Consider the following 24725-nt stretch of genomic DNA (forward strand, 5'->3'; position numbering starts at 1 on the left):
CCCAGGCTTTGAGTGCGGGTCACTTTAGTAACCCCAGTAGGAAAAAAACCTACGTGCAGCGAAACCAGCGGAATCTGGCAGCCCAGCACACGGGGAACAGTAAACACCGGCCACCCATGGAGCCCTGACGGGCCACGTGCAGCCTGCAGGCCACAGGGTGCCCAAGTCCAGGCGGGACGTAGGGCGGCCATTTTGAGCACGGAGGGGAATGACCCACGGGGACAACTACCCCAGGGTTGTGGGGCATTTTCCATCCCTGGCAATTTTTCACTCAAGCTGGGCTGCGGCTCCAGGGGATCCGCCCCTCAGGGCCGTTCTCTGCCCGTGTGGCACGGGGGGTCCCACGAAAATCGATGAATCATCTCGAAACTCTCCCCAAGGCGAGAGCAGGACGAGCTGCCGGCCGGCGGCTCAGCTCTCCCAGCCCCATGGACCAAGGGGTTCGTGTGAAACTCGGCTCCGGTCAAATGTAGGCTGTTTCGAATGCCTACATTAGCCTCCCTAGTTTGAACTCGGGGAGCTAGTGTAGACATACCCTTTGATCTTAGCATGTTCTGATGTGAAAGTGAAGGGATGGAATATTGTCATGCATGGTGATGTTAATATTAGGCAACACCTTGTGGTAGATAGAAAGAAGTTTAATGTTGAAAGACTTTGTAACTTTGTTAAAGTGACTAGGAGTACCCTTGTGTTTCATGCTGCAATTCTGTATATGTATTGTTTGTGTGAATGAGAGAAAGAATATTTTAGGAGAGAGAAGTGCGAAGGCCACTGCATGCTCAAAAGGTCAGAGGAGGGGCTGGAGACTCAGAAGCACCAAATAATTATCAACTAAGTGAAAGCACACTGAAGACGCAGACTGCCAGGGCAGACTGACGAACCCTGAAGTTAGTGGCAAGCACCCCTTGATAAGGAACCGATAACAACTTTTGCCGGCAAGACAACACCCCAAGGAGTCATCAGCATACGGATATCAAATGACTGTGAGAACAACTTATTTCCAATAAGCACATTTCATAGGAAGATTGATTGTGATGCTGAGTGACTGATCAAGGCCTGACAAGGCAAAATGCCTAGACCTGCATGGAAGGAAAATCCTATAAAAGTTGGGGTGTCTCGTCCTGCCAAGTGAAGCATCACTCTGGACTGACAAGAACCCGGCTCCTTCCTCGCACTCGACCTATCTGGCCAATAGTTGGGGCCAAGCAACAGACTAGTTAGTATTCCATCAGCTGGGTGTGTGTCTGTGTGTAAATGCACATGCTACTTGGTTATATTATCAAGAAACGAGACGTGTTGCCTTATCCCCCTGAAAAAGATTCCGAGTGCTTCTTTTAAGCATAACAGACAGACCACGCTCAAGGAGGATCACTGTGAAATTGGGAAGGCCCCTCTCCGTTCCCCTCATGCCCCACCCCCTGCACACTTCTTAAGCTCCCCCTGCCAGGACTGCACCCCTAGCCTCCTCCTGCACCCTCCCCCATGGCTAGACACCTATCCCCAGTCTGCTTTTGCACCCCACCTCCCACCCAGATCGTGCATCTAGCCCGCTCATTGGCAGACCTGGCCTGCACACTAAACCCCTCATTTTAGTCCCCACTCCACAACCAAGGGGGTCAACAAAATCTACTAACCCTGGAACCCCAGATGAGTTAATCTGGCCCATGGGAAGCCCTGAAACTCAGTCCTCCCTACCCTTCCCTTCTCCCCCCCCCCCCCCATGGGGTTGGAGCATTAGGGGCAGGAGGTGTCTCAGCTGGGGACCACATCTATGAGAGTTGGGTTTTTGGGGGGGATTGCGTCTCACAGGTATGGCCCTCAACTGATTTTTCTGTAGATCAGTGACTTCTGACCCAAAAAAGATGCCCCACTCCGGCCATAACCTTTTGTGTTGGACGTAAATAAATATTTTATTTCATTTAAAATGAACTTTGGAAAACCAACATGAGAAAAGCGGAAGCGCTTAACCTGATTAATAATTTCTGATTGGTTCAATGAAACCAAAATGGCTTGGGTGTCATTATGTAATTAACGGCGAGTTTCCCTTAAGAACTGGTGGTCCACGGAAACGTTTGCATTGAGCAGGCTGGACCACGGGCCAAAAAGTATGAGAACCACTGTTCTACACATCTGTTCGGTTCACCAGCCTCATGTCGGAAGGGGAAAGAACACAGGTGTCCTGGAGGAGGTAAGGGGGAAGGTTTCCCAGACACATCTTGGGTGGAAAGGCCATGCCCAGTTCAGACATGGAGCCACAGGCTGGTCTGATTTGCCTCAACATAGGACCTTCCTCTTTGCCCTCCTCAGGGCCGCGGCCACGTCCTTGTTCCTCAGGCTGTAGATGAGGGGGTTCAGGGTGGGCACCACCGCGGTGTATAAGAAGGTCACTTGCTGGTCGTGCCCCTGGATTTTGATGGAGTCCGGGTGGAAGTAGAGCCAGAGCATGAGGCTGTACGTGAGAAACACCACGGTCAGGTGGGAGCCGCAGGTGGAGAGGGCCTTGCGCAGGGCTTGGACAGAGCGCAGGCGGGCCACGGCCACCCCGATGCGGGCGTAGGAGGCCACGATGAAGGTTAAAGGGGCCAGGGTCACCAAGGCGCCCGCGGTGGAGACCACAAGCTCGTTGATAACAGGCCGAGTGCAGGGGAGGCGCAGCAGGAATTTCAAATGACAGAAAAAATTCTGCAGGCGGTTGCCGCAGTAACGCAGCTGGGCGGTCATGACGGTGTGCAGCAGGGCGTGCGAGATCACCACGACCCAGAAGGCAGCCGCCATCTTGAGGCACAGGGACCGCGTCACCACGGCAGCGTAGCGCAGTGGGTTGCAGACGGCCACGTAGCGGTCGTAGGCCATGGCAGCCAGCAGGTAGTTCTCCATGTTGCCCACGGCCAGGAGGATGAAGAGTTGGGCCATGCAGCTGGTGAAGGGGATGGCCCAGTGCTGACTCAAGGTGTGCACCAGCGCCTGGGGCAGGATGATGGAGACCATGCCCATGTCCACCATGGACAGCTGGCTGAGGAGGAAATACATGGGGCTGCGGAGCTGGGGGTCAGTCCACACCAGCCCCACAAGCATGGAGTTGCCAGCCAGATTCACCAGATAGGTGCCAAGGAGGACTGCGATGATCAGCGGCTGCATGTCCTGGCGTTCGGACAGACCCAGGAGAACGAACTCGGAGACGGACGTCCAGTTGGCCTCAGCCATGGCGAGGGTCAGCGGCAGCACCTGAGTGGGGAGGAGAAGGGATTTGGCAGGGAAGGGACATGCTGATAAATTACGCCAGTGGCTCGTTGGGAGCCAAGCCCCCTTTGGCCCTCTTTGGGCAAGAGTTTAGCACCTCAATTTTGATTTAAACTGTCCCGCAGTGAAGACGACAACCCAACCCTGGCTCAGTTCCGCTCAAGGGCACGGACTATCACTGTAAACACAGGCAGCGTCCCTCTGCTCTGACCGTGTCTCGCTGTGAGTCACAGACTCTAGGCTCCGTGTTCCTCTGCCTGCCCGATGGACACGCTGGCCCTGGCCAGCCAGCAGCCTCGGCCTCCTTGAAGCCTGTTCTTGGGTTTCCCCCTTTCTCTTCTTTGGCAAGGCCCCGTTTGTCTCACCTTCCCTGCTAGGGCAGAGTTTCTAACCCTTTCCCCGTTTGATGCTCTGCCCGGACTCTCTCCAATTTTCCCACAGCTTCTCTAACGTGTATGACCCAGAACTGGCCACAGAGCTCCGGACGAGAGCTCACCAGCGCCAAGCAAAGCGGGACACCCCCCTCTCGTGTCAGCCCCCACGACGCTCCGGTTCCCGCCCCAGACTGGTAGCACAGGATGGTCAGAGCTGCTTCACTTTGCTGGCTCCCATTCACACTCAGCATGGTCACTACTCTTTGAATCATAGAATCATAGAATCCTAGGACTGGAAGGGACCTCGAGAGTCATCGAGTCCAGTCCCCTGCCCTCAAGGCAGGACCAAATACTGTCTAGACCATCCCTGATAGACATTTATCTAACCTGCTCTTAAATATCTCCAGAGATGGGGATTCCACAACCTCCCTGGGCAATTTATTCCAGTGTTTGCCCACCCTGACAGTTAGGAACTTTTTCCTAATGTCCAACCTAAACCTCCCTTGCTGCAGTTGAAGCCCATTGCTTCTTGTTCTATCCTCAGAGGCCAAGATGAACAAGTTTTCCCCTCCTCCTTATGACACCCTTTTAGATACCTGAAAACAGCTCTCATGTCCCCCCTCAGTCTTCTCTTTTCTGAACTAAACAAACCCAATTCCTTCAGCCTTCCCTCATAGGTCATGTTCTCTAGACCTTTAATCATTCTCGTTGCTCTTCTCTGGACCCTCTCCAATTTCTCCACATCTTTCTAGAAATGTGGCGCCCAGAACTGGACACAATACTCCAACTGAGGTCTAACCAGCGCAGAGTAGAGCGGAAGAATGACTTCTCGTGTCTTGCTCACAACACACCTGTTAATACAGCCCAGAATCATGTTTCCTTTCTTTGCAACAGCATCACTCTGCTGACTCATATTTAACTTGTGGTCCACTATAACCCCTAGATCCTTTTCTGCCGTTCTCCTTCTCAGACCGTCGCTTCCCATTCTGTGTGTGTGAAACTGATTGTTCCTTCCTAAGTGGAGCACTTTGCATTTGTCTTTATTAAACTTCATCCTGTTTACCTCTGACCATTTCTCCAATTTGTCCAGGTCATTTTGAATTATGACCCTGTCCTCCAGATTAGTCGCAACCCCTCCCAGCTTGGTATCATCTGCAAACTTAATAAGCGTCCTCTCTATACCAATATCTAAATCGTTGATGAAGATATTGAACAGAGCCAGTCCCAAAACAGACCCCTGCAGAACCCCACTTGTTATACCTTTCCAGCAGGATTGTGAACCATTAATAACTACTCCCTGAGTACGGTTATCCAGCCAGTTATGCACCCACCTTATAGTAGCCCCATCTAAGTTGTAATTGCCTAGTTTATTGATAAGAATATCATGCGAGACCGTATCAAACACCTTACTAAAGTCTAGGTATCCCACATCCACCGCTTCTCCCTTATCCACAAGACTCATTATCCTATCAAAGAAAGCTATCAGATTGGTTTGACATGATTTGTTCTTTACAAATCCATGCTGGCTGTTCCCGATCACCTTGCCACTTTCCAAGTGTTTACAGATGATTTCCTTAATTACTTGCTCCATTATCTTCCCTGGCACAGAAGTTAAACTGACTGGTCTGTAGTTTCCTGGGTTGTTCTTGTTTCCCTTTTTATAGATGGGCACTAGATTTGCCCTTTTCCAGTCCTCTGGAATCTCTCCCGTGTCCCATGATTTTCCAAAGATGATAGCTAGAGGCTCAGATACCTCCTCTATCAGTTCCTTGAGTATTCTAGGATGCATTTCATCAGGCCCTGGTGACTTGCAGGCATCTAACTTTTCTAGGTGATTTTTAACTTGTTCTTTTTTTATTTTACCTTCTAAAATTACCCCCTTCCCACTAGCATTCACTGTGTTAGGCATTCCTACAGACTTCTCGGTGAAGACCGAAACAAAGAAGTCATTGAGCATCTCTGCCATTTCCAAGTTTCCTGTTACTGTTTCTCCCTCCTCACTGACCAGTGGGCCTACCCTGTCCTTGGTCTTCCTCTTGCTTCTAATGTATTTATAAAACGTCTTCTTGTTTCCCTTTGAGGATGGTCTTTTCACCACTTAGACACCCGCCTAATGGTAACTTCACCTAGACCGAACCGAAGGAGTCTTATATTCCTTCCTGACCACTGCAGATGCCCAACTGAATCCCTGAAGCAAGACACTGGATTCTAGTCACTGTTATCATACTGAACTCCAAAAGTCACAGGCACGCCAAGGGAAATGCAGGTTATTAATAGCTAGGCCCATGCAGGGAGGAAATGGAGTCCAAGGCGAGACAGGAGGGAGGTTCTGAAATAACCATCCCCTTAGGAAACAGCCAAACTGGCATCGGGGAGGGGGTTGGTGAAGTGAAGAGGGCTCAGAGCAGAGCCCCGGCAATACCTGCAGGACCGGAAAACCTGCCTGATCGGGAGAGATGCCAGGAGCTCTCGCTAGTTAATGGAACAAGAAGAAGGCGAAAGGGCCACTCGGTCCTAGGCTATAGGGACTGATTGGGGAACAAATTGCTCGGCGGCTCCTGGGTCTAGCAGAGAAGGGTCTGACCCGAGCCAGTGGCTGGAAGTGGCAGCTAGACACAGCGGCTGTGACAGCAGGATGCAGGACGTCTGGAAAACCCACCTAAGAGGCCAGTGGGGTTCAGCTTACTCAGTTCATGGAAGGGAAGGTGAAGAGGGGACTTGGCTCCAATTTGTAAACACGCTTACAGTCCTTTGTCTTTCTCTGGATCCTGCCTGTAGCCCTGCCCCTCCCCAATGCCACACGGGAAATGGGGCCTGAGCAGAAGCTCAGGAGCACGTCCGACTCCAGAAAACTCCTGTGCAGAGAGGAGAGAGAAGAGTGGTGTATAACACATAAGAGGGAGTAGGATGTGATCAAAATGGAACAGAGAAAAGAGCTTGAGGGATTCTGTCCATGCTGTTACTCGGTGCAGCCCATGAAATTACAGTGGGACGTTAAAAAATGGACCAAAGACATAGTCTCGCACTCAGGAACAGGGGAACTCATTGCCACAGGACGGTGTCCAGGTTAAAACTTATCAAGATTAAACAAGGGACTGGAGATTTCCAAAGCTACGAGGAATATCCAGCGTTAGAATCACTCAAACTAACATATAGTTGTGGGAGGGATATTAAATCTCATGCTTCCAGATGTTGCAAAACTTCTTGCCACGTCAGGAAGAAATTCCATGGAGGGACAGACCCCCCCCCCCCACCTGCTTTTGCATGTTCTTACACCTATGGCCCTTTCTCCGGTCAAGAATGGATTCTGAATTGGAGGGACCCATCCATTCTACCCATTTCAACACCAGAGCGCGCCCCCCCCCCCCCCCCATCAATTCACACAAACACTCACACGTTTTTCATGGGAAATCTTCCGGTTCCAACTGAGGGAATTTTGCCTCCTCCAACCCAACCTTTCCCTCAACAACTTTCCACCTGCACAAATCAGAAATTTCCACCCAGGTGAGATATTTGCCTCCCCTTACAACAGGCTCCGTACAAAGCGCTGGGGGAGTCGGCCCTGCCTGGCATTTCACATCGACCGGGGCGTGTTTCTGCTGCTCTATGTCCCAGGCACCGACAGGCGAGTGCGACAGTCACATTCCAAACGGGTCCTTTTATAATGGTCTGGTAAAAACGAGAACGTTGGTCACCGCGTGTGAGGCGCCCCCCGACCGTCCGTGGGATTTCCTCAGCACCTCGCTGGGAAGGGAGGTGAAACTTGGGGCAGGGGACGAGGAAGCAAAACAAACCAGCTTCCCGAAAGGGGTGCAGTCATCTGGAATGGCTGGGAGCCAAACCTAGAGCTCTCCCCTCATTGCATCTCTAGCGTGGCTCTTTCCACAGACGCCCCGTCTTGGCTAAGAGACGTCAGGGGTGGTGAATTCACCGCGCCCGTTGGCAGATTGTGCCCGTCAATAACTTCACTCATGTTTATAAATTTACGTCTTTGTGTCCTGGCTGATTTTCTCTGACTTCAGCTTCCAGCCATAACATGTCCCCTTCCGCCTGCCCCCTTGGAAAGCTCCCATGTCGCCCCAGGCCCCAATAGCCCTGAACCTTTGCAGTGACTGCGAAGGGCCCCAAAGAGCATTCCTCTGAGTTCAACACGGTTGCCAAAGGGCGGAGGGGGAAACGGCCCCTTGTCTCCATGACCGGCCTGGGAAACGTGGGATAAAAAGGCTCCGTTTTGCACAGATCTTTTTCAGGGGTCTGGGCATGACACACGTCCCCACTGTGAGCTCCCAGTTTGAGCCCTGACAGCAGGGAGAACCGGTCGCCTCTGGAAATCGATGCTCCTGAGGAAGGGGACAAGGGAGACGGAAGCTGGGTGTCTGCAGAGCCCCCCGCCATCCACGTGTGTGGGAAGGATGCTCAGAATTTAGTCTGAGCGGGGACCCACTGGAAAGTGGGGTCCTTCTCCAGGCAACATCAAAGCACCTGGCTAGACAGGCAACGCACGAGGCTGCAGATGGAGGGGCCGGGCTGGGTGAGGGATTGTCAGAGGCGATTGCAGGTGGGGAACATCTGTTCAGAGCCGGATACCAGAGGGGCAGAGGAGACGTGGGGCTTTTCTTTGCTGCCCTGCTTCCTAACCTGTGCCCGGCCCTGCCCCTACATGCCCCCTCCAGCCGGCATTGCCATCCCAGCCTCTCCCCTGCCGTGCCCCAACACACCCTGACCCCAGACCTCACCTCAGACACGGACGCCTGGCACCCGCCTGCCCCCGGCATCTGCAGAGGAACAGCCGCCCCTGCGTGAAGATGAACCCCAGCAACCAGGCCCTGGGGGCGGCAGAGTCGGCCTTAATTAGCCCCACAGGGACTGTGACTGAGAAAACATTCATTAGCACTCAGCTGGGATGCCTCATGGCTGGGAGGCCCCACAGCTGGGAGGCTCGGGGGGTCTCTGAGGCCCATGGGCTCCTGTCGTGTCTCTTCGTGAACCATCAGAAGCAGCCAGTGGCCAAGTCTGCTAAATCTCTCCCCTGTGCTGGCCAATCCCCACGCCCTGGCAACTCACAGACATTCCACTTCCACTCCTCCAAAACAAGCAGTGTGCCTCAGTTTACCAGTTTTCCCTTAATTGCTGCCACCCCTAACACACTCCAGGACCCATCTCTGAGCACCCCAAACAAGCGCCCCGATGGCTCACGAAGTAAGAACTGAGGGTTTCCCAGGCCCCAAGAGGGAACGGTCGCAGACACAAGGAGGATCCCGGCGCGCCAGGCCGGCCTGCGCAATGGTCACTGCCCGAGCTAAGGACGCCAGGATCCCTCTTCCCCGGCAGGGCAAACAGCCAGATCCGGGGTCTCGGGGCCCGGCCAGCGCATGCAGTCACTGGCCTGCGACGGGTTCCCATGGGCCGATCGGAAGGACTCTGCGCGGTGCAATGCCCCAGAGACTCATGTCCCCTCCCAGCTGTCCCTGCTCACCCATCGCGCCCGCCCTGGGGCGACCTGCCCGGCCGGCTCACCCTGCCCATGTGTCTTGACAAGCTGTGAGCTTCCCACCTGGAGCGGGACCCCCTCGTCCTTCAGGGCCCCACGGCCTCCCCCTCCCGAGACGGACCTCTGGTCTCCAGCCCCTCGCTCCAGGCCGGGGGCTCTGCCCAGCGCCCCCACGCGGGACAGGCCGAGACACGGACACACTCAATCGGGTTTGTTATTCACCTGCAAGCCCTCGGAGAACGGAAGGTCCCATAGATCATTATGTCATCCCAGCCCTGAGCTAAGCTGCTGTGAATCTCCATTTTCAGGCACCTTCTTCCTTCCTTCCAGACTGCATCAGTTCCCTCAAGTGTCAATGACTTTATGGTGGAATGGATGTTTACCAGGGCGACTTATAGCAGGGATGCTTTGTAGTATGATTTACCTTTCCATACAGTGTCCATAAACATATTTTACCGTGACACTAATGTTCAGAAGATTATGAGTTTTCAAATCATACCGCACAAAGGCTTTGTACAAAAGGCATCATAGTCTTCAAAAGAATGAAGATCAGGGTTGTCACACTGAGAGTTATTTGTGCGTGTACAGAAGGGGGTTTGGCATGGGAAATGACTTTAGTCCCTGGCTTTTCCCTGCAGTGTCGATGTTCCATAAAGGATTGGTTGAAACCAATTCAGATCCATTTGGGACCTAGGTCAATCATTTCAAACCTGTGATTGGAAGTCCCCTGGTGGTTCGCAGGCTAGATCAAAGATTTTTAAGGGGTTGTGGACTTCCATTCACATTTTGTAGGAATCTACCTATGGGTGAAAGTCGTGCAAAAACACCCCGGCTGTGTCTAGACTGGCATGATTTTCCGGAAATGCTTTTAACAGAAAAGTGTTCCATTAAAAGCATTTGCAGAAAAGAGTCCGTGCCAATCTAGACGCGCTTTTGTGCAAAAAAGCCCCGAACGCCATTTTCGCAATCGGGCCTTTTTTGCGCAAAACAAATCTGAGCTGTCTACACTGGCCCTATTGCACAAAAGCTTTGCGCAAAAGGGACTTTTGCCCGAACGGGAGCAGCATAGTATTTCCGCAAGAAGCACTGATTTCAGACAGTAGGAAGTCAGTGTTCTTCCGGAAATTCAAGTGGCCAGTGTAGACAGCTGGCAAGTTTTACCGCAAAAGCTAATGCTTTTGCGGAAAAACTTGCCAGTCTAGCCACAGCCCCCAAATTGTGCAAATGGAAGTCAGCCACTGGAAAAAAAAATCCCCACTTTAAGTTGTTTCGCTATGAGTTTTTCGGAACATATCTTGGACTCATACTGAGACTAGCCAGTACTGTACGACCTTGCTGAGTCGTGTTCTGTGTTGAGCTAAACCAGCACAGAGCTTCCTTACAGATAAAAGACAAACTGGTGCCTCAGGCAGGTGTCCACGTAATCAAATGGGTCATCACCGTTTAAAGCCACGTTGGCAGGAAGACCTGTGAGTGAGACAGCTGGAAGTTCCCATCCCTGAGACTCTGCTTAATGTCGGTTGCAGATGATTTTGAAAGAGGAAAAGTGGGGAACAGGGGCCACGAATTCTCTCTCCCTTCAACTCTGCTCATGGGATCGACTTGGAAAACTTTGGATTGGAGAGTGATTCTGGCTGATAGAGCCAACCAGTAAGCCTGGAAAAGACCCTGCACTGAGAGAGACTCTCTCCCTTTAAGCTTCTTAGGGATCAGTTTGTGTTTTCTACTTTTTATTTCTTTGTAACCAACTCTGACCTTTATGCCTCGTTACTTGTAATCAAGTTAAAATCCATCGGTCTGGAGCGAATAAACTTGGTTTCTTGTCTCATCTGGACCGGCGAGTGCCTGGATGGATGGAAGGGTTTGGGACATTCCTTGTGCTGCCGTGACGGGCTTTTGGTGCTCCTGTCTGGGCCAGGAGGGGCTGGGATGCAAAAGACACATTGGTGGGGGAAGAGGAATTTCTCAGCATCGCTCTGCAGTGTAATTCCTGGGCAGCTGGTGCACTGTACACAGGGATTACACACGGGGGCTGTGTGTGAACAGACCCGGCAAGGCAGCTGGTACAGCAACGCCGTGTGACAGGCACCACCAGCTGGAGAGCTGAGGAGGTACCACTGTCCACGAATTCAGTCACAGGGCCCATGGGGGTGAAGAAAGGCAGGGTTCCTGCTCCACTGCTTGGCCATGGAGACACAGTCCCACTGGAGAGTCCACCAAAAGTATCCCAAGACCCCGACTTCCTTTATCCCCGACCACGCAGTCTGGGAGAGGGTCAGTTTTGGGAGGAGGCTGGGAACCTGGATGAAAGGTGGTTGGACGCAGGCGGGTGTGATGCAGCGTGGATGCTGGCGCTGCCAATTGGGACCTAGCGTCCCACAATTCCCGGGCTTATCAATCAGTGTAAACGCTCTAGCCCTGGACTAATAAACCCAGTGTCTGCTCACTCCGCTTCTACTAACCCTGCGCTACCTGGCCGTGTAGACAGACCCTGACATGGCTCGGGTCTTGGTGATACGTACGCACCCTGCCAGCTCACGGCCTGTCTGGAGAGCGAGCTCAGTTTCCCCCCCCCCCCCCCCCACACACACACACACAATAGGTAGCACCACACAAAAGGGGGAAACTGAGGCACACGTGGGCGCCGCACAAAACCCATCACAAAAATTCTCACTTGACCCCGCTCGCACATGTCCCCACAGGAACACCCTGCCAGACATGGGGCAGAGAGTTTGTGAGGTGCAGGCCTGTCTTGGGGGCTCGGCTTGGCTTGTTTGAAGGACTGATAATTCCCGGTAATGGCTCCATGCCCCTCTGGGCCTCGTTAGTTGCCAGGGCCCTTAGGGACAGGAGCCAGGGATGGAGGAGGAGCGGCTGGGGGGTTGCAGTGCGAGTTTCGGGTAATTAGCAGGATGTTTGTCCCACACTAGGGATCCGTGCATAGATTCACCTCCCCAACCCAGTATGAACACTGAGCTCTGAAAAACACTGGAGATTGGGCACAGGGGAGTGTTTGCCCGAGCACCCGAGACAGCCAAGTGCCCATCCCACCTCCCTCGCTGGGTTTCTTCTCCAGACAGCAGGGCAGCCCAGGGGGGAAACTGAGGCACGGGCCGGCTTCTTACAAAATATTGCAACCGATTCCCACGCTGGCCCAAAGTTGCTCCCACACGGGGCCACAGTGCAGGGGGGAGGAGGAGGAAAGAAGGACTCGCTTTGGCTCTTCGGACAAGCTGGAGAGGGAAGTTGGAACAGGACAAAAATTCATCCTGGGACTCAGGATAGAAACGTTTCACGCTCTGCCGCTGGGTGAATTAACCACCGATCGATTGCCCAAGGGGGGAAGCAAGATTTGTCTTTCCAGACCACTTTACAGCCATGATGGAAGGTTTTCCTAACAGATCTGCCCTGTGATTTTTTTTGTTGCAGGGCTCTGGGCTGCGGAGGTCAGACTGGCCAACCTCCCTGGCTCCCTCCAGCCGGGGTGGGTGTGAAATTAGCCATCTCCTCGGGATGCCGACACTGGGGGACGTGCTACAGCCCGGCATGGTGGGCATGGGGTCCTGTCCCACCATTGATACCCCAGGGGGGTTAGATAAACACAAATGGAATGGCGCCGCCGGTACCCCGGTCGGAAGCACAGACCCCCCCCCCCCAATCCGGGTCTCTCACCCCTGAATTAGCTATAACCCTGGTATGGCTGCGGTATCCCTCCCGCTCCCTCTCTTTTAAGCAACCGTGTCGAAAAGAAGAGCCGAAGCCGCGTGTAATGAACCGAACCGAGTGTTATCGGGGGAGAAATTCACAGGAGTAGGGAATGGGGGACCAATCCGACGTATCTCATATGAGATCAGCGGGACAGGGCCGTGGAGTGACAGCAAAATACTGGCATGAAGCCTGAACCCCAAACCCGCCTGACTTATCCCTCGGGCCAAGTGTATCTGGCTGGTCAGTGCTGCCCCCAAACGCAGCCACTTTTCCCTCTCTTCACAGGGCAGTCGCGGCGCTTGCAGGGTTGCCAGGCCCTGCGACCCGTCGCCTCATTGCAAGGCCTTGGGGAGGAGCGCCGGGGAGTCCCGCGACGCTCTGTTACGGGACGAGCACCGAAGAGGATCCGCAGGTGGATGGAACGAGGACTGGACGGTGGGTAGGACGGGGCTCCTCGTCTCCCTGCGGCTGGATCTTCCCCCCGCCGCGTGGGGGTGAACGGCAGGAACCGGCGCGTGCGGCCACGGGGGCGGGCGGCACCGTGGCTCTGGTGACAGAGTCCGGGGGAGGGGAGAAGTCTGAGGTAAATGGAATCTTCCGGGCTCTTTGGCGGGAGAGAACCGGTTGAGTCTGGTTTCAGAGAGAACCGGTTGAGTCCGGTTTCGGAGAGAACCGGTTGAGTCCGGTTTCTCGGAAATCTGCCCTGAGGAAAAGCCGTCAGAACTGCCAATGGCAGAGGTCACGGACTCCATTTTGATCCTCACGGGCTCCATTTTGAATTTCTTTAACCAGCCGGTTAAACATCATGGCACCCGATATAACTAACTATCCTCTCGCAAAAACATCCCAACACCTTGGGCACCTGTGAATCTAGGAAGCATCCCTGTCTGTTCCTGCCCTTTTCCAAACCATTCCCCTGCGTCACATCGTCACGCCAACCAAATCCATAACACAGACTTTCAATAGAGAGACTTTATTCCTCACATACAAGCTGGGGAGTTCGATTAGCAGTCACGAGATTCCTGTACATCCCTCCAAGGCTCCTCTGCATGGCTAAGGATCCCGTAAAATGGGAGTTTGGTGGAGTGAGTTTGTCAGGACTCAGCTGCAAAGACCAAAGGACCCTTAACCGAGCGAGCATCCCTGATCCATGGCTAAGCCACCAGCAGGGTTAAATGAGGCTGTACCAGACCCTGCAATGAGAGGCAAAGGTTCCCTCCCAGGGCCGTGGCTTCTTCATACATTCCCAGGCCATTGGGAGCATCTGCTGTGACCCCCTGTATCGCCCAGGCCAGAGAACGACCCCCAGAGAATTCCTAGCACAGATCTGTTAGATAAACCCCTCTCCCCTCGATGTGCAGCCCAAGAAGCCACCAGCATCCTGGGAGACATTAGGAAAGGGACTGATAACAACACAGAAAATATCCTATGACCTATGCGTGAATCTATGGTACACGCACCCCTTGAGTACTATGTGCAAACATGGTCGCCCCACCAAACAGACATATTGGAATTAGAGAAGGTGCAGAGACAGAAAACAAAACTGGTTAGGGAGATGGAACAACTCCCTGGAAGGACAGATTCGGGAGGTGGGAATATGGTAGAGGTGTGGAGAAGGAAATAAGGGAATGCTAATTACTCCTTCTCATAACACAAGAATTAAGAGTGACCCCACAAAATACATAGGCAGCGCATTTAAAACAAACAGAAGGCAGTATTTCTTCACCCAACGCACAATGCGCCTGTGGAACTCCTTGCCACAGGATGTTCTGAAGGTCAAGACTGTAACAGGTTCACACACAAACTAGATATGTTCATGGAGGACAGGTCCATCGATAGTCCTTAGCCACGATGGGCAGGGATGGTGTCTCCAGCAGAAGTTTGCCAGAAGCTGCCTTCTGTTCATTCCCCCTGCAGTGCAACCTTCAGAAGCTGGGATCCTGGCTAGATGGACCATTGGTCTGACCCAGTCTAGCTGCTCTTATGTTCAGATCCCTGAGTCTTTTGGCGGATGGCTACTAAGAACATTTATACAACGGGCTTTGGGGCTGATGCCGTATGGCCATGCCCTTGAGAACACGCCTTAGTGAACCTCCTTTTCCGTGGAACAGTTGGGCTGCGTGTACATGTGTGGCGGGGTGGGTGTGACCCTACATGTGTGTTAGTTCCACCAGCCTCATGTCTGAGGGGAAAAGAGCCCAGATGTCCTGAGGGAGATAAAGGGGACGGTTCCCCAGACACCTTGTGTGGAAAGTCCATGCCCAGTGCCGCGATGGAGCCGTGGGCTGGACTCACACACACCGAGCCAGGACCTTCCTCTTTGCCCTCCTCAGGGCCGCGGCCACGTCCTTGTTCCTCAGGCTGTAGATGAGGGGGTTCAGGGTGGGCACCACGGAGGTGTAGAAGAAGGTCACTGGCTGTTTCTGCCCCTGGGTGGTGCTGGAGTCTGGGTGGAAGTAGAGCCAGAGCACACTGCCGTACGTGAGAAACACCACGGTCAGGTGGGAGCCGCAGGTGGAGAGGGCCTTGCGCAGGGCTTGGGCAGAGCGCAGGCGGGCCACGGCCACCCCGATGCGGGCGTAGGAGGCCAGGATGAAGGCGAAAGGGGCCAGCAACACCAGGACACTCTCGGTGGAGACCACGAGCTCGTGGACAATGGGCCGGGTGCAGGAGAGGCGCAGCAGCGATTGCTGGTGACAGAAGAAATGTGACAGTCGGTTGCCACAGTAACGCAGCTGGGCGGCCATGACGGCGTGCAGAAGGCCGTGCGGGATCACCACGGCTAAGGAGGCGGCCGCCATCTTGAGGCACAGGGACCGTGTCACCACGGCGGCGTAGCGCAGCGGGTCGCAGACGGCCACGTAGCGGTCGTAGGCCATGGCAGCCAGCAGGTAGCCCTCCATGTTGCCCACAGCCAGGTAGAGGAAGAGCTGGGCCAGGCAGCTGGCGAAGGGGATGGTCCGGTGCTCACTCAAGGCATGCACGAGGGCCTGGGGCAGGATGATGGAGACCAGGCCCATGTCCACCATGGAAAGCTGGCTGATGAGGAAATACATGGGGCTGCAGAGCTGGGGGTCCGTCCACACCAGCCTCACAAGCATGGAGTTGCCGACCAGGTTCAGCAGATAGGTGACCAGGATCACAGCGATGATCAGCGGCTGCAGGTCCTGGCGTTCGGACAGGCCCAGGAGCACGAACTCAGAGACGGACGTCCAGTTGGTGTTGTCCATGGCGAGCGGCAGCAGCACCTGAGCGGGGAGGAGAAGGGAGTTGGCAGGGAGGGGACTCGCTGACACATTACGCCAGTCGCTTGTTGGGAGCCAAGTCCCATTTGGCCCTGTTTGGGCAACAGTTTAACAGCTCGATCTCGATTTAAAATGTGCTACAAGGCAGACGCCAACCCAACCCTGGCTCAGTTCTGTGCATGGTCACGGAATGTCACTGGAAAAACATGAAGCGTCCGTCTGCTCTGACCATGTGTCGCTGGGACTCACAGACTCTGGGCTCCGTGTTCCCCTGCCTGCCCGATGGCCCTGGCCAACCACCAACCTCAGCATCTGTGAAACCTGTTCTGGGCTTCCCTCCTTTCTCTTCTCTCCCCGTTAGTCTCCCCTTCCCTGCCAGGGCAGCATTCAGTGTTGTCTTCAAATCGTCATTGTCAAGACAAAGTCAAGTCTCAAGTCTCAATTTAAAAAATGTCAAGTCTCTTGTACAAGCCATCAATGTCGGCATTTTTGGACCATTTTTTCACCACATCGATTTAACCAAATTAGCAAGTCTCACGTCACAGACAATGAACCCGAGTCGCGTCTCAAGTTGAATCACCTAGGCAACTTAAGTCGGACTCGAGTTCAAGTCATGGGACTCGAGTCAACAGCTCTGGCAGCATTTCTAACCCTTTCCCCATTTGCTGCTCTGCCCGGACTCTCTCCGATTTGCCCCCAGCTTGTCTAACGCTTGTGGCCCAGAACTGGCCACAGAGCTCCAGACGAGAGCTCCCCAGCGCCCAGCAGAGCGGGACACCCCCCTCCTGTGTCTGCCCCATGGCATGTTGGTTACTGCCCCATCCTGTTAGCGCAGGATTATCAGAGATGCTTCACTTTGCTGGCTCCCATTCACACTCAGCATGGTCACTCCTCTTTGGGGATGGTCTTTGGACCAGTTGTACACCCAACTCATGGGAGGGGAGGAAGACTTTTCCTTCCTGACCACTGCAGATGACGGACTGAATCCCTGAAGCAGGACTCTGAATTCCAGGCACTGTTGTCATACTGAGCTCCAAGTATTACAGGCCCGCCAAGGGAAATGCAGGTTCTTAACAGCAAGGCCCATGAAGGGATGAAAAGGTCACCCACGGAGTCCGAGGTGAGACAGGAGGGAGGTTCTGAAATACCCATCCCCTTGGGAAACAGCCGAACCGGCACTGGGGAGGGGGTTGGTGAAGTGGGGAGGGCTCAGAGCAGAGCCCCGGCAATGCCTGCAGAACTGGAAAACCTGCCTGATCGGGAGAGATGCCAGGAGCTCTCGCTAGTGAGTGGAACGAGGAGAAAGTGAAAGGGCCACTCGGTCCCAGGCTAGAAGGACCGACCTGGGGAAGAAATTGCTCAGCGGCTCTTGGGTCTAGCAGAGAAGGGTCTGAGCCGAGCCAGTGGCTGGAAGTGGCAGCTAGACACAGCGGCTGTGAGAGCAGGACACAGGCTGTCTGGAAAATGGGGGCTTGGTTTGCTCAGTTCTTTGAAAAGCCGATAAAGAGGGGACCAGGCACACGTTTGGCAACTCGCTCGCAGCCCTTCGTCCACATGTGGGTCCTGCCCACAGCCCTGCCCCTCCCAACGCCACATGGGACATGGGCCCTGAGCAGCGAGTCGGACTCCACAAAAACTCTCCCAGGAAGAGAGGAAAGAGAAGAGTGGTGTCTACGGCATGAGGGGGACTGTGATGCGATGGGAATGGGACAGAGAAAACACCTCAGGGGATTCTGTCCCACCTATTGCCCACAGCAAGAAAGGGGCAGCCCATGAAATTAGAGCGGGCCATTCCAATATGGACCAAAGATGCAGGCACCTGGGGAACTCATTGCCACAGGGTGGCGTTTAGGCTAAAACTTACCAAGATTAAATGAGGGACTGGACATTTCCAAAGCTACAAGGAATCATCTGGATATTTGCCTCCTCTTGCCGCAGGCTCCGTACAAAGCGCTGGGGGAGTCGGCCCAGCCTGGCATTTCACACCGGCAGGGGCGTGTTTCTGCTGCTCTACGTCCCAGGCACCGACAGGCGAGTGCGACAGTCACATTCCAAACGGGTCCTTTTATAATGGTCTGGTAAAACCGAGAACGTCGGTCACCGCGTGTGAGACGCCCCCCGACCGTCCGTGGGATTTCCTCAGCACCTCGCTGGGAAGGGAGGTGAAACTTAGCAGGGGAGGCAAAACAAACCAGCTTCCTGAAGGAGTCCAGTTGTCTGGACCGGCCGGGAGCCAAACCTAGAGCTCTCCCCTCATTGCGTCTCTAGCCCGGCTCTCTCCCCGGACGCCCGTCTTGGCTGAGAAACGTCAGGGTTATAAATTTACACCTTTGTTCCCAGGCTGATTTTGTCTGACTTCAGCTTCCAGCCATAACTCATCTCCTTCCGCCTGCTCCTTGGAAAGCGTCCATGTCAGTCCAGGCCCCGGTAGCCCCGAAGAGCATTCCCCGAGTTCAACACGGTTGCCGGAGGGCGGGGCGGGAAACGGCCCCTTCTCTCCATGACCAGCCTGGGAAACATTGGATGAAAAGGCTCCGTTTTGTGCAGATCGTTTTAGGGGCTGGGCATGACACACGTCCCTGCTGCGAGCTCCCAGACTGAGCCGTGACACCGAGGAGAACCGGTCTCCTCTGGAAATCGATGCTCCTGGGGACGGTGACAAGGGAGCCAGACAATGGGTGTGTGGAGAGCCCCCCCTTCCATGTGCGTGGGAAGGACGCAGAGTGGAGACAGAATTTGGCTGAGCAGGGACCCACCGGTGCGCGGGGTCCTTCTCCAGACAACGTCAAAGCACCTGGCCAGACAGGGCGACACATGAGGCTGCAGATGGAGGGGCCGGGCTGGGTGAGGGATTGTCAGAGGCGATTGCGGGTGGGAAAAGTCTCTTCAGAGCCAGATGCCAGAGGGACAGAGGGACACAGAAGACGTTTTCCCTGCTGTCCTGCTCCCCAATCCCATCCCGGGCCCTGCCCCTACATGCCCCACTCCAGCCAACATTGTCATCCCAGCCTCTCCCCTGCCGTGCCCCGACACACCCTGACCCCCAGCCTCACCTCGGACAAGGACGCCTGGCACCCGCCTGCCCCCGGCATCTGCAGAGGAACGGCCGCCCCTGCGTGAAGATGAACCCCAGCAACCAGGCCCCGGGGGCGGCAGAGTCGGCCTTAATGAGCCCCACAGGGACTGTGACCGAGAAAACATTCATTAGTGCTCAGCTGGGACACCCCACAGCTGGGAGGTGCAGGGGGTCTCTGAGGTCCATGGACTCCCGACATCATGTCTCCTCCTGGACCATCAGAAGCAGCCGGTCGCCAAGTCTGCTAAATCTCTCCCCTGTGCTGGCCAATCCCCACACGCTGGCAACTCACAGACATTCCACTTCCTCTCCCCAAAAGGGGCAGTGTGCCTCAGTTTACCAGTTATCCATTAATCACCCACACACACTCCAGGACCCCATCTGTGAGCGCCCCCAACAAGCGCCCCGATGGCTCATGAAGAAGGAACTGAGGGTTTCCCAAGCCCCAAGAGGGAATGGTCGCAGACACAAGGAGGATCCCGGTAGGTAGTTCAAATTAGAGACTACGAGGAGTACCGGCAGTTCGAATTAGGGTCTCTATCGAACTCCCTATTCCGTACCGCACAGAGTGCAGACTAAGGGGGATTTAAACATGGCGGCTCCCAGGAAGATGCAAATGAAGCCTGGGATATTTAAATGCTTTCAAAGCAGCAGAAACCAAACCAGATCTAAAAGACGCATTAATAATCCCCTGGCCCCAGCCAGTCTTCCCTTCCCGGCTAGATTTAATAAGCCACGAAGGGGTCAAGTGAGCCCGTGGTCGGTCGCACTCCGCCAAGCACCCTGTCCACATCCTCAGTCTGCAATAGCTGAAACTGAGCCAGAGAAAAAAGACTGGGCGGTGCACTCCACACATTCCGTGTCCCACTTACGTAGCAACCAGAGTCCAAATCCAGCCGGACGCAGGCGATCTTATTAGCAAAATGCTTTGCAAACAGATCGCAGCGGGGGGCCAAAGGCTCCTCTATTTCGTCACGAGTGCCAGACTGCCACAGGCCCCGCGCTGCTCGAAACGGCGTCGTGCGGACGCAATACGGGTGGAGAAGCAGCTTGTCTTCGCTGTCAGCACCGCCACAGAGGGAGCTCGCAGTTCAGCTCGAACCTGCAGCCGATCAGACTCAGCTCAAGTTCTCCTCCAGCAGCGTTCTAGCCGTCGCTCAGACTGTTTCGCTGCCACCAGCTCCCTAGAAAACCAGGGAGCAAACTTGGCTCGACTGGTCCGAAGAGGGCGCTTAGGAACAATTATATCAACTGCCCAGGCTACCTCGGTGTTCCATGTATCAACTAGGCATCTACAGGACCATTTGCCAGAATGGCTGAACAATCCCCCAGGGACCTCAGAAAACCCTCCGGGTCCATCAGCCTCCGAGGGCGGATCATCTTACTTGGTCCCCCGCCTCTGTGGAGGGGAAGGTCAGCAGACAGTCTAAACTTGACCAGGTAGTGATCAGTCCATGACAAAGGGAGTGTAGCCACATCCCTTATCCCAAGAACTCTATCACCCTTAGTCCAAAAAACCAAATCAAGAGTACGACCTGCAACATGTGTTGGCTCAGTTAATTCTTGGCATAATCCTAGGGTGGCCATGGCATCCATAAAATCTTGGGCCGGACCAGACAGAACAGCCTGGGCGTGGATATTAAAGTCCCCCAAGACCAAAAGCCTCGGCATCCTCGATGCCACGTCCGAGACCACGTCGGCCAGCTCGAGCAGAGCATCTGCCGTAGAGCGAGGTGGGCGGTACACAAGCAGCGTAGCCAACCCATCCCGGCCACCCAACGTCAAGTACAGACACTCGAATCTGACACTTCGTTGGACCACAACTCTAGCCAGTGAGAGAGAATCTCGATGGACGGTTGCCACCCCACCTCCCCGACCATTAAGCCGCGACTGATGCTGTACTGAGAACTCAGCCGGGCACAATTGGGAAAGGGCGACGCCTCCCTCCACTCTCAGCCAGGTCTCGGTGATACAAGCCAGGTCAGCCCCTTCATTCAGAATTAAATCGTGGATGACAGCTGTCTTCTGGGATACTGACCTGGCATTCAGCAACAGCACCCTCAGGGCTGATGGCCAGGTATTAAAGTTCCCAACATTTTTAAGGCTGGGAATAGAACCGGAAAAAGGAATAGCACATAACTGTCTAAACCTCATTCCCCTAGGCTGGCCAGTTCAGATCTTACTTCCATATCTTCCCCTCCCTGTCACTACTGCCACGATGCCATCTGAGCCCTCCTCCTTAGGCACCCCATCTGTGGGGGGTTGGGTAGCAGAACAAACACACCTTCAGTTTGGGCAGCTAAAGGGAACTTCCTCTTACCAAGCACCCTCACCTGTTCTCACCAGGGACTGAATAGGCCACCGCACAACCGTGTGTGCCGCTCTCACCAGCACACACAAACACACACTCAATTACAATCTACCATCACAGCACACGCCCTTGCCCTTGGTCTGCCCCCGAAGGGCTCCCCCAAAAGGGCAGCCCCCTTTGGATCGCCCCTTCGGCGGTTTTAAGGCCGCCCCTGATAATGGCTGCAAGCAACACCTGCAGCTGAAAGGTCTGAGCCCTAACGGGCAGGCCTCTCTCTCAGGAGCTAGGTGGTAACAACTGTGCAGCAAGAACTCTGCCTTCTCGTTTGACCCATTGGTGGCCCATGAAATTTTGAGTGGAGGTCCACACCCCTTTGCAAATGTTAGTCCTCGTCTGCAGGTCACCAGGGGTCCGCCAACAACAGATTGAACTCTACTGAGCTAGGCGTGGAATTGAACTGGGCTGGTTCTAACCAGTTCCTTATGGACCAGCGACACTCGGGGAAAGGCCAGGGTTCCAAGTCGAGTCCCATGGCGAACCCCTTCTGTGTACACACAAATAGCGCTCAGTGTGACAGGCTGAACCCCGATGTGCATCTTTTTTTCAAGACTTTGATAGCTTTGTACAAAGACTTTTTACAGTATGATTTGAAAACTCATAATCTGCTGGACATTAGTGTCATTGGACAGCATGTGTAACAACCCCATATGATACTGTGTTATGTTGCAAAGCCAGTTCAAACTGGTTCCTCACAGATGAAAGGCAAACAGATGCCTCAGCCAGGTGTCAGCGTAATCAAATGGGCTTCACCTATGTAATCGGCCGTTCCTTGGCAGGATGAAATGTGTGCGGAGGACATTTGCACAACCTTCGAAAAGTCCCTGGAAGTGCCCATCCCACAAACTCTGCTGAACCCTGGCTGCAGTTGATTCTCAAAGAGGAAAAGGAGACAAGTAGGGAACAGGGGCCACAAATTCTTTCCCCCTTCAGCTCTGCTCACGATATCGACTTGCAAGACTTTGGATTGGGGGATGATCCTGGTGGATCGATCCAGCCAGTGAGCCTGGAAAAGTCCCTGCGGTGAGAACGACCCTCTCGCTTAGAGCTCCGGTCGCTTGTCAAGTCAGGGATCAGTCTGTGTTTTGTACCTTTGATGTTTTTGTAACCAGCGCTGACTCTCGTGCCTCGTTACTTGTACTCGACTTACAATCCATCGACCTGGAGTGAATGAACTTGCTTTCGTCTCATCTGGACCGGCGAGTGCCTGGATGGGTGGAAGGGTTTGGGACGCTCCTTGTGCTGCCCTGACGGGCTTTTGGTGACCCTGCCTGGGCCAGGGGGGCTGGGATGTAAAAGACACGTTGGTGGGGGCAGGGGAATTTCTCAGCGTCGCTCTGCAGTGTAATTCCTGGGCAGCTGGTGCACTGTAGCGGGGGATTCACGTGTGGCAGCGGCGTGTGAGCAGCCCAGGCGCAGTGACAGACACCGCCGGCTGCGGGGACACCATAGTGACTGGGCCTATAGGGGGTGAGTCACGCCAGGAGCCAGGGTTCCAGCCCCATTGCTTGGTCCTACTGGAGAGTCCATCACGAGACGCCCAAGACCCCAACTTCCTTTGTCCTCGGACCGTGGAGCCTGGGAGGGGGCTGGGAACCTGGATGAAAGGTGGTTGGACGCAGGCGGGTGTGATGCAGCGTGGATGCTGGCGCTGCCAACTGGGACCCAGCATCCCACAATTCCCGGGCTTATCCATCAGTGTAAACGCTCTAGCCCTGGACTAACAAACCCAGTGTCTGCTCACTCCGCTTCTACTAACCCTGCGCTGGGTACACACACACTGGGTAGCGCAACACAGAAGGGGGAAACTGAGGCACAGGCGGGGGTGCTGCACAAAACCCATTATAAAAATCCCCACTTGGCCCCACTCGCACGTGTCCCCGCAGGAGCATCCTGCCAGACATGGTGCAGGGAGCCTGCGAGGAGCAGGCCTGTCTTGGAGGCAACTTGGCTTCTTCCAAGGAGTATTGGCCAAGGGGCGTTGATGTAAGAGCCCAGGTAGATGCTCAAGCGCCGGGTGTGGGTGTCGCAGGAGCAGACAGACAGGAAGGCAGCATGGCCCTGCCCTGGGATACACCCCTGTTCCCTCTTTGCTCCATCCCCAGCATGCTAATTCCTGGTAATGGTTCCATGACCCTCTGGGCCCTTAGGGACAGGAGCCAGGGATGGAGGAGGAGCGGCTGGGGGGTTGCAGTGCGAGTTTCGGGTAATTAGCAGGATGTTTGTCCCACACTAGGGATCCGTGCATAGATTCACGAGGCCCAGGCCCCGAGGCAGCCAAGCGCCCATCCCACCTCCATCTCTGGGCTTCTTCCCCAGACAACAGTGCAGCCCCCACGGGGGAAACTGAGGCACGGGCCGGCTTCTTACAAAATATTGCAACCGATTCCCACGCTGGCCCAGAGCTGCTCCCACACGTGGCCACAGGAGGGGAGGGAGGAAGGACGCGCCCTGTCTCTTCGGGAAAGCTGGACAGAGAAGCTGGAACAGGACAAAACTTCAGCCTGGGACTCAGGGTGGGGGCGGTTAATGCCCCGCCCCCGAGGGAATTAACTGCCGATCGGGGGGAAGACGGTTCTTCATCCCCAGCCATTTCCCATCCACGCTGGAGGTTTTCCAGGAAGATCTGCTGCAATTATTTGGGAGCTGGGCTGCGGGGGTCCGACTGGCCGACCTCCATGGCTCCCTCCTTCCGGGCCGGCTGTGAGTGAGCCAGCCCTCGACGAGCCCCCTCTGGGTGGCGGCCATGAGGTCCCATCCAACCCTAGGCACCTGTCGGCCTAGGAAGCGCCCCCGTTGGCTCCCGTCCCTTTCCAATCCATTCCCATGCTTCAGGGCTTGGACGGCAGGGTCAGGAAGCTTCATTCCACCGCCACCCGCAGCTGCACGAGGCAGACGTGTTCTGGGGGTTTTTTGCTCTGCAGTCAGCTCTCACTCAGCAGGGACGGGAAGGGAGCTTTGAGACGGTCCAGAAACCCCCCTAAAGGTTGAAATAGTGGCCAGCTCCCGTGCTCAGCGAGGCCGGCGCTGGGGTGGGTTGTCTGCCTCCTCCGGGCCTGTCTCCGCTGGCTGCTGCCCGGCCATCCTCAGCATCAGCAACCCTCCTGTTCCCAAACGGCTCCGTCTCCTGCGCCGGCCTCACCCCTTCTCCCCCTCGTGCCGGGGGGGGGGGATTTCTGCCCTTCAGCAAGGAGCAAACCAGCAGGGGGCGCGATGTGCCAGC

At 54.9% G+C, this 24725-nt stretch overlaps 2 protein-coding genes across 2 annotated transcripts; both read right to left on the bottom strand.

Annotated features, from left to right (window-relative positions):
* Positions 1-2039: 2039 nt before the first annotated feature.
* LOC102459441 (olfactory receptor 1J1-like) lies at positions 2040-3204 on the bottom strand. Its single transcript, XM_006113884.3, has one exon. It carries the CDS (start codon positions 3202-3204, stop codon positions 2275-2277), a length of 930 nt encoding a protein of 309 aa, XP_006113946.3. The 3' UTR covers positions 2040-2274.
* A 10496-nt stretch (positions 3205-13700) lies between these two features.
* Positions 13701-16264, bottom strand: LOC102458116 (olfactory receptor 1L1-like). Its single transcript, XM_075914925.2, has one exon. The coding sequence runs from the start codon at positions 16041-16043 to the stop codon at positions 15105-15107; it is 939 nt and encodes a 312-aa protein (XP_075771040.2). The 5' UTR covers positions 16044-16264; the 3' UTR covers positions 13701-15104.
* Between the last annotated feature and the right edge of the window lie 8461 nt (positions 16265-24725).

Source organism: Pelodiscus sinensis, chromosome 18 (genome assembly GCF_052426305.1).
Source record: "Pelodiscus sinensis isolate ZL-2025 chromosome 18, ASM5242630v1, whole genome shotgun sequence".
Lineage (NCBI taxonomy): Eukaryota > Metazoa > Chordata > Testudines > Trionychidae > Pelodiscus > Pelodiscus sinensis.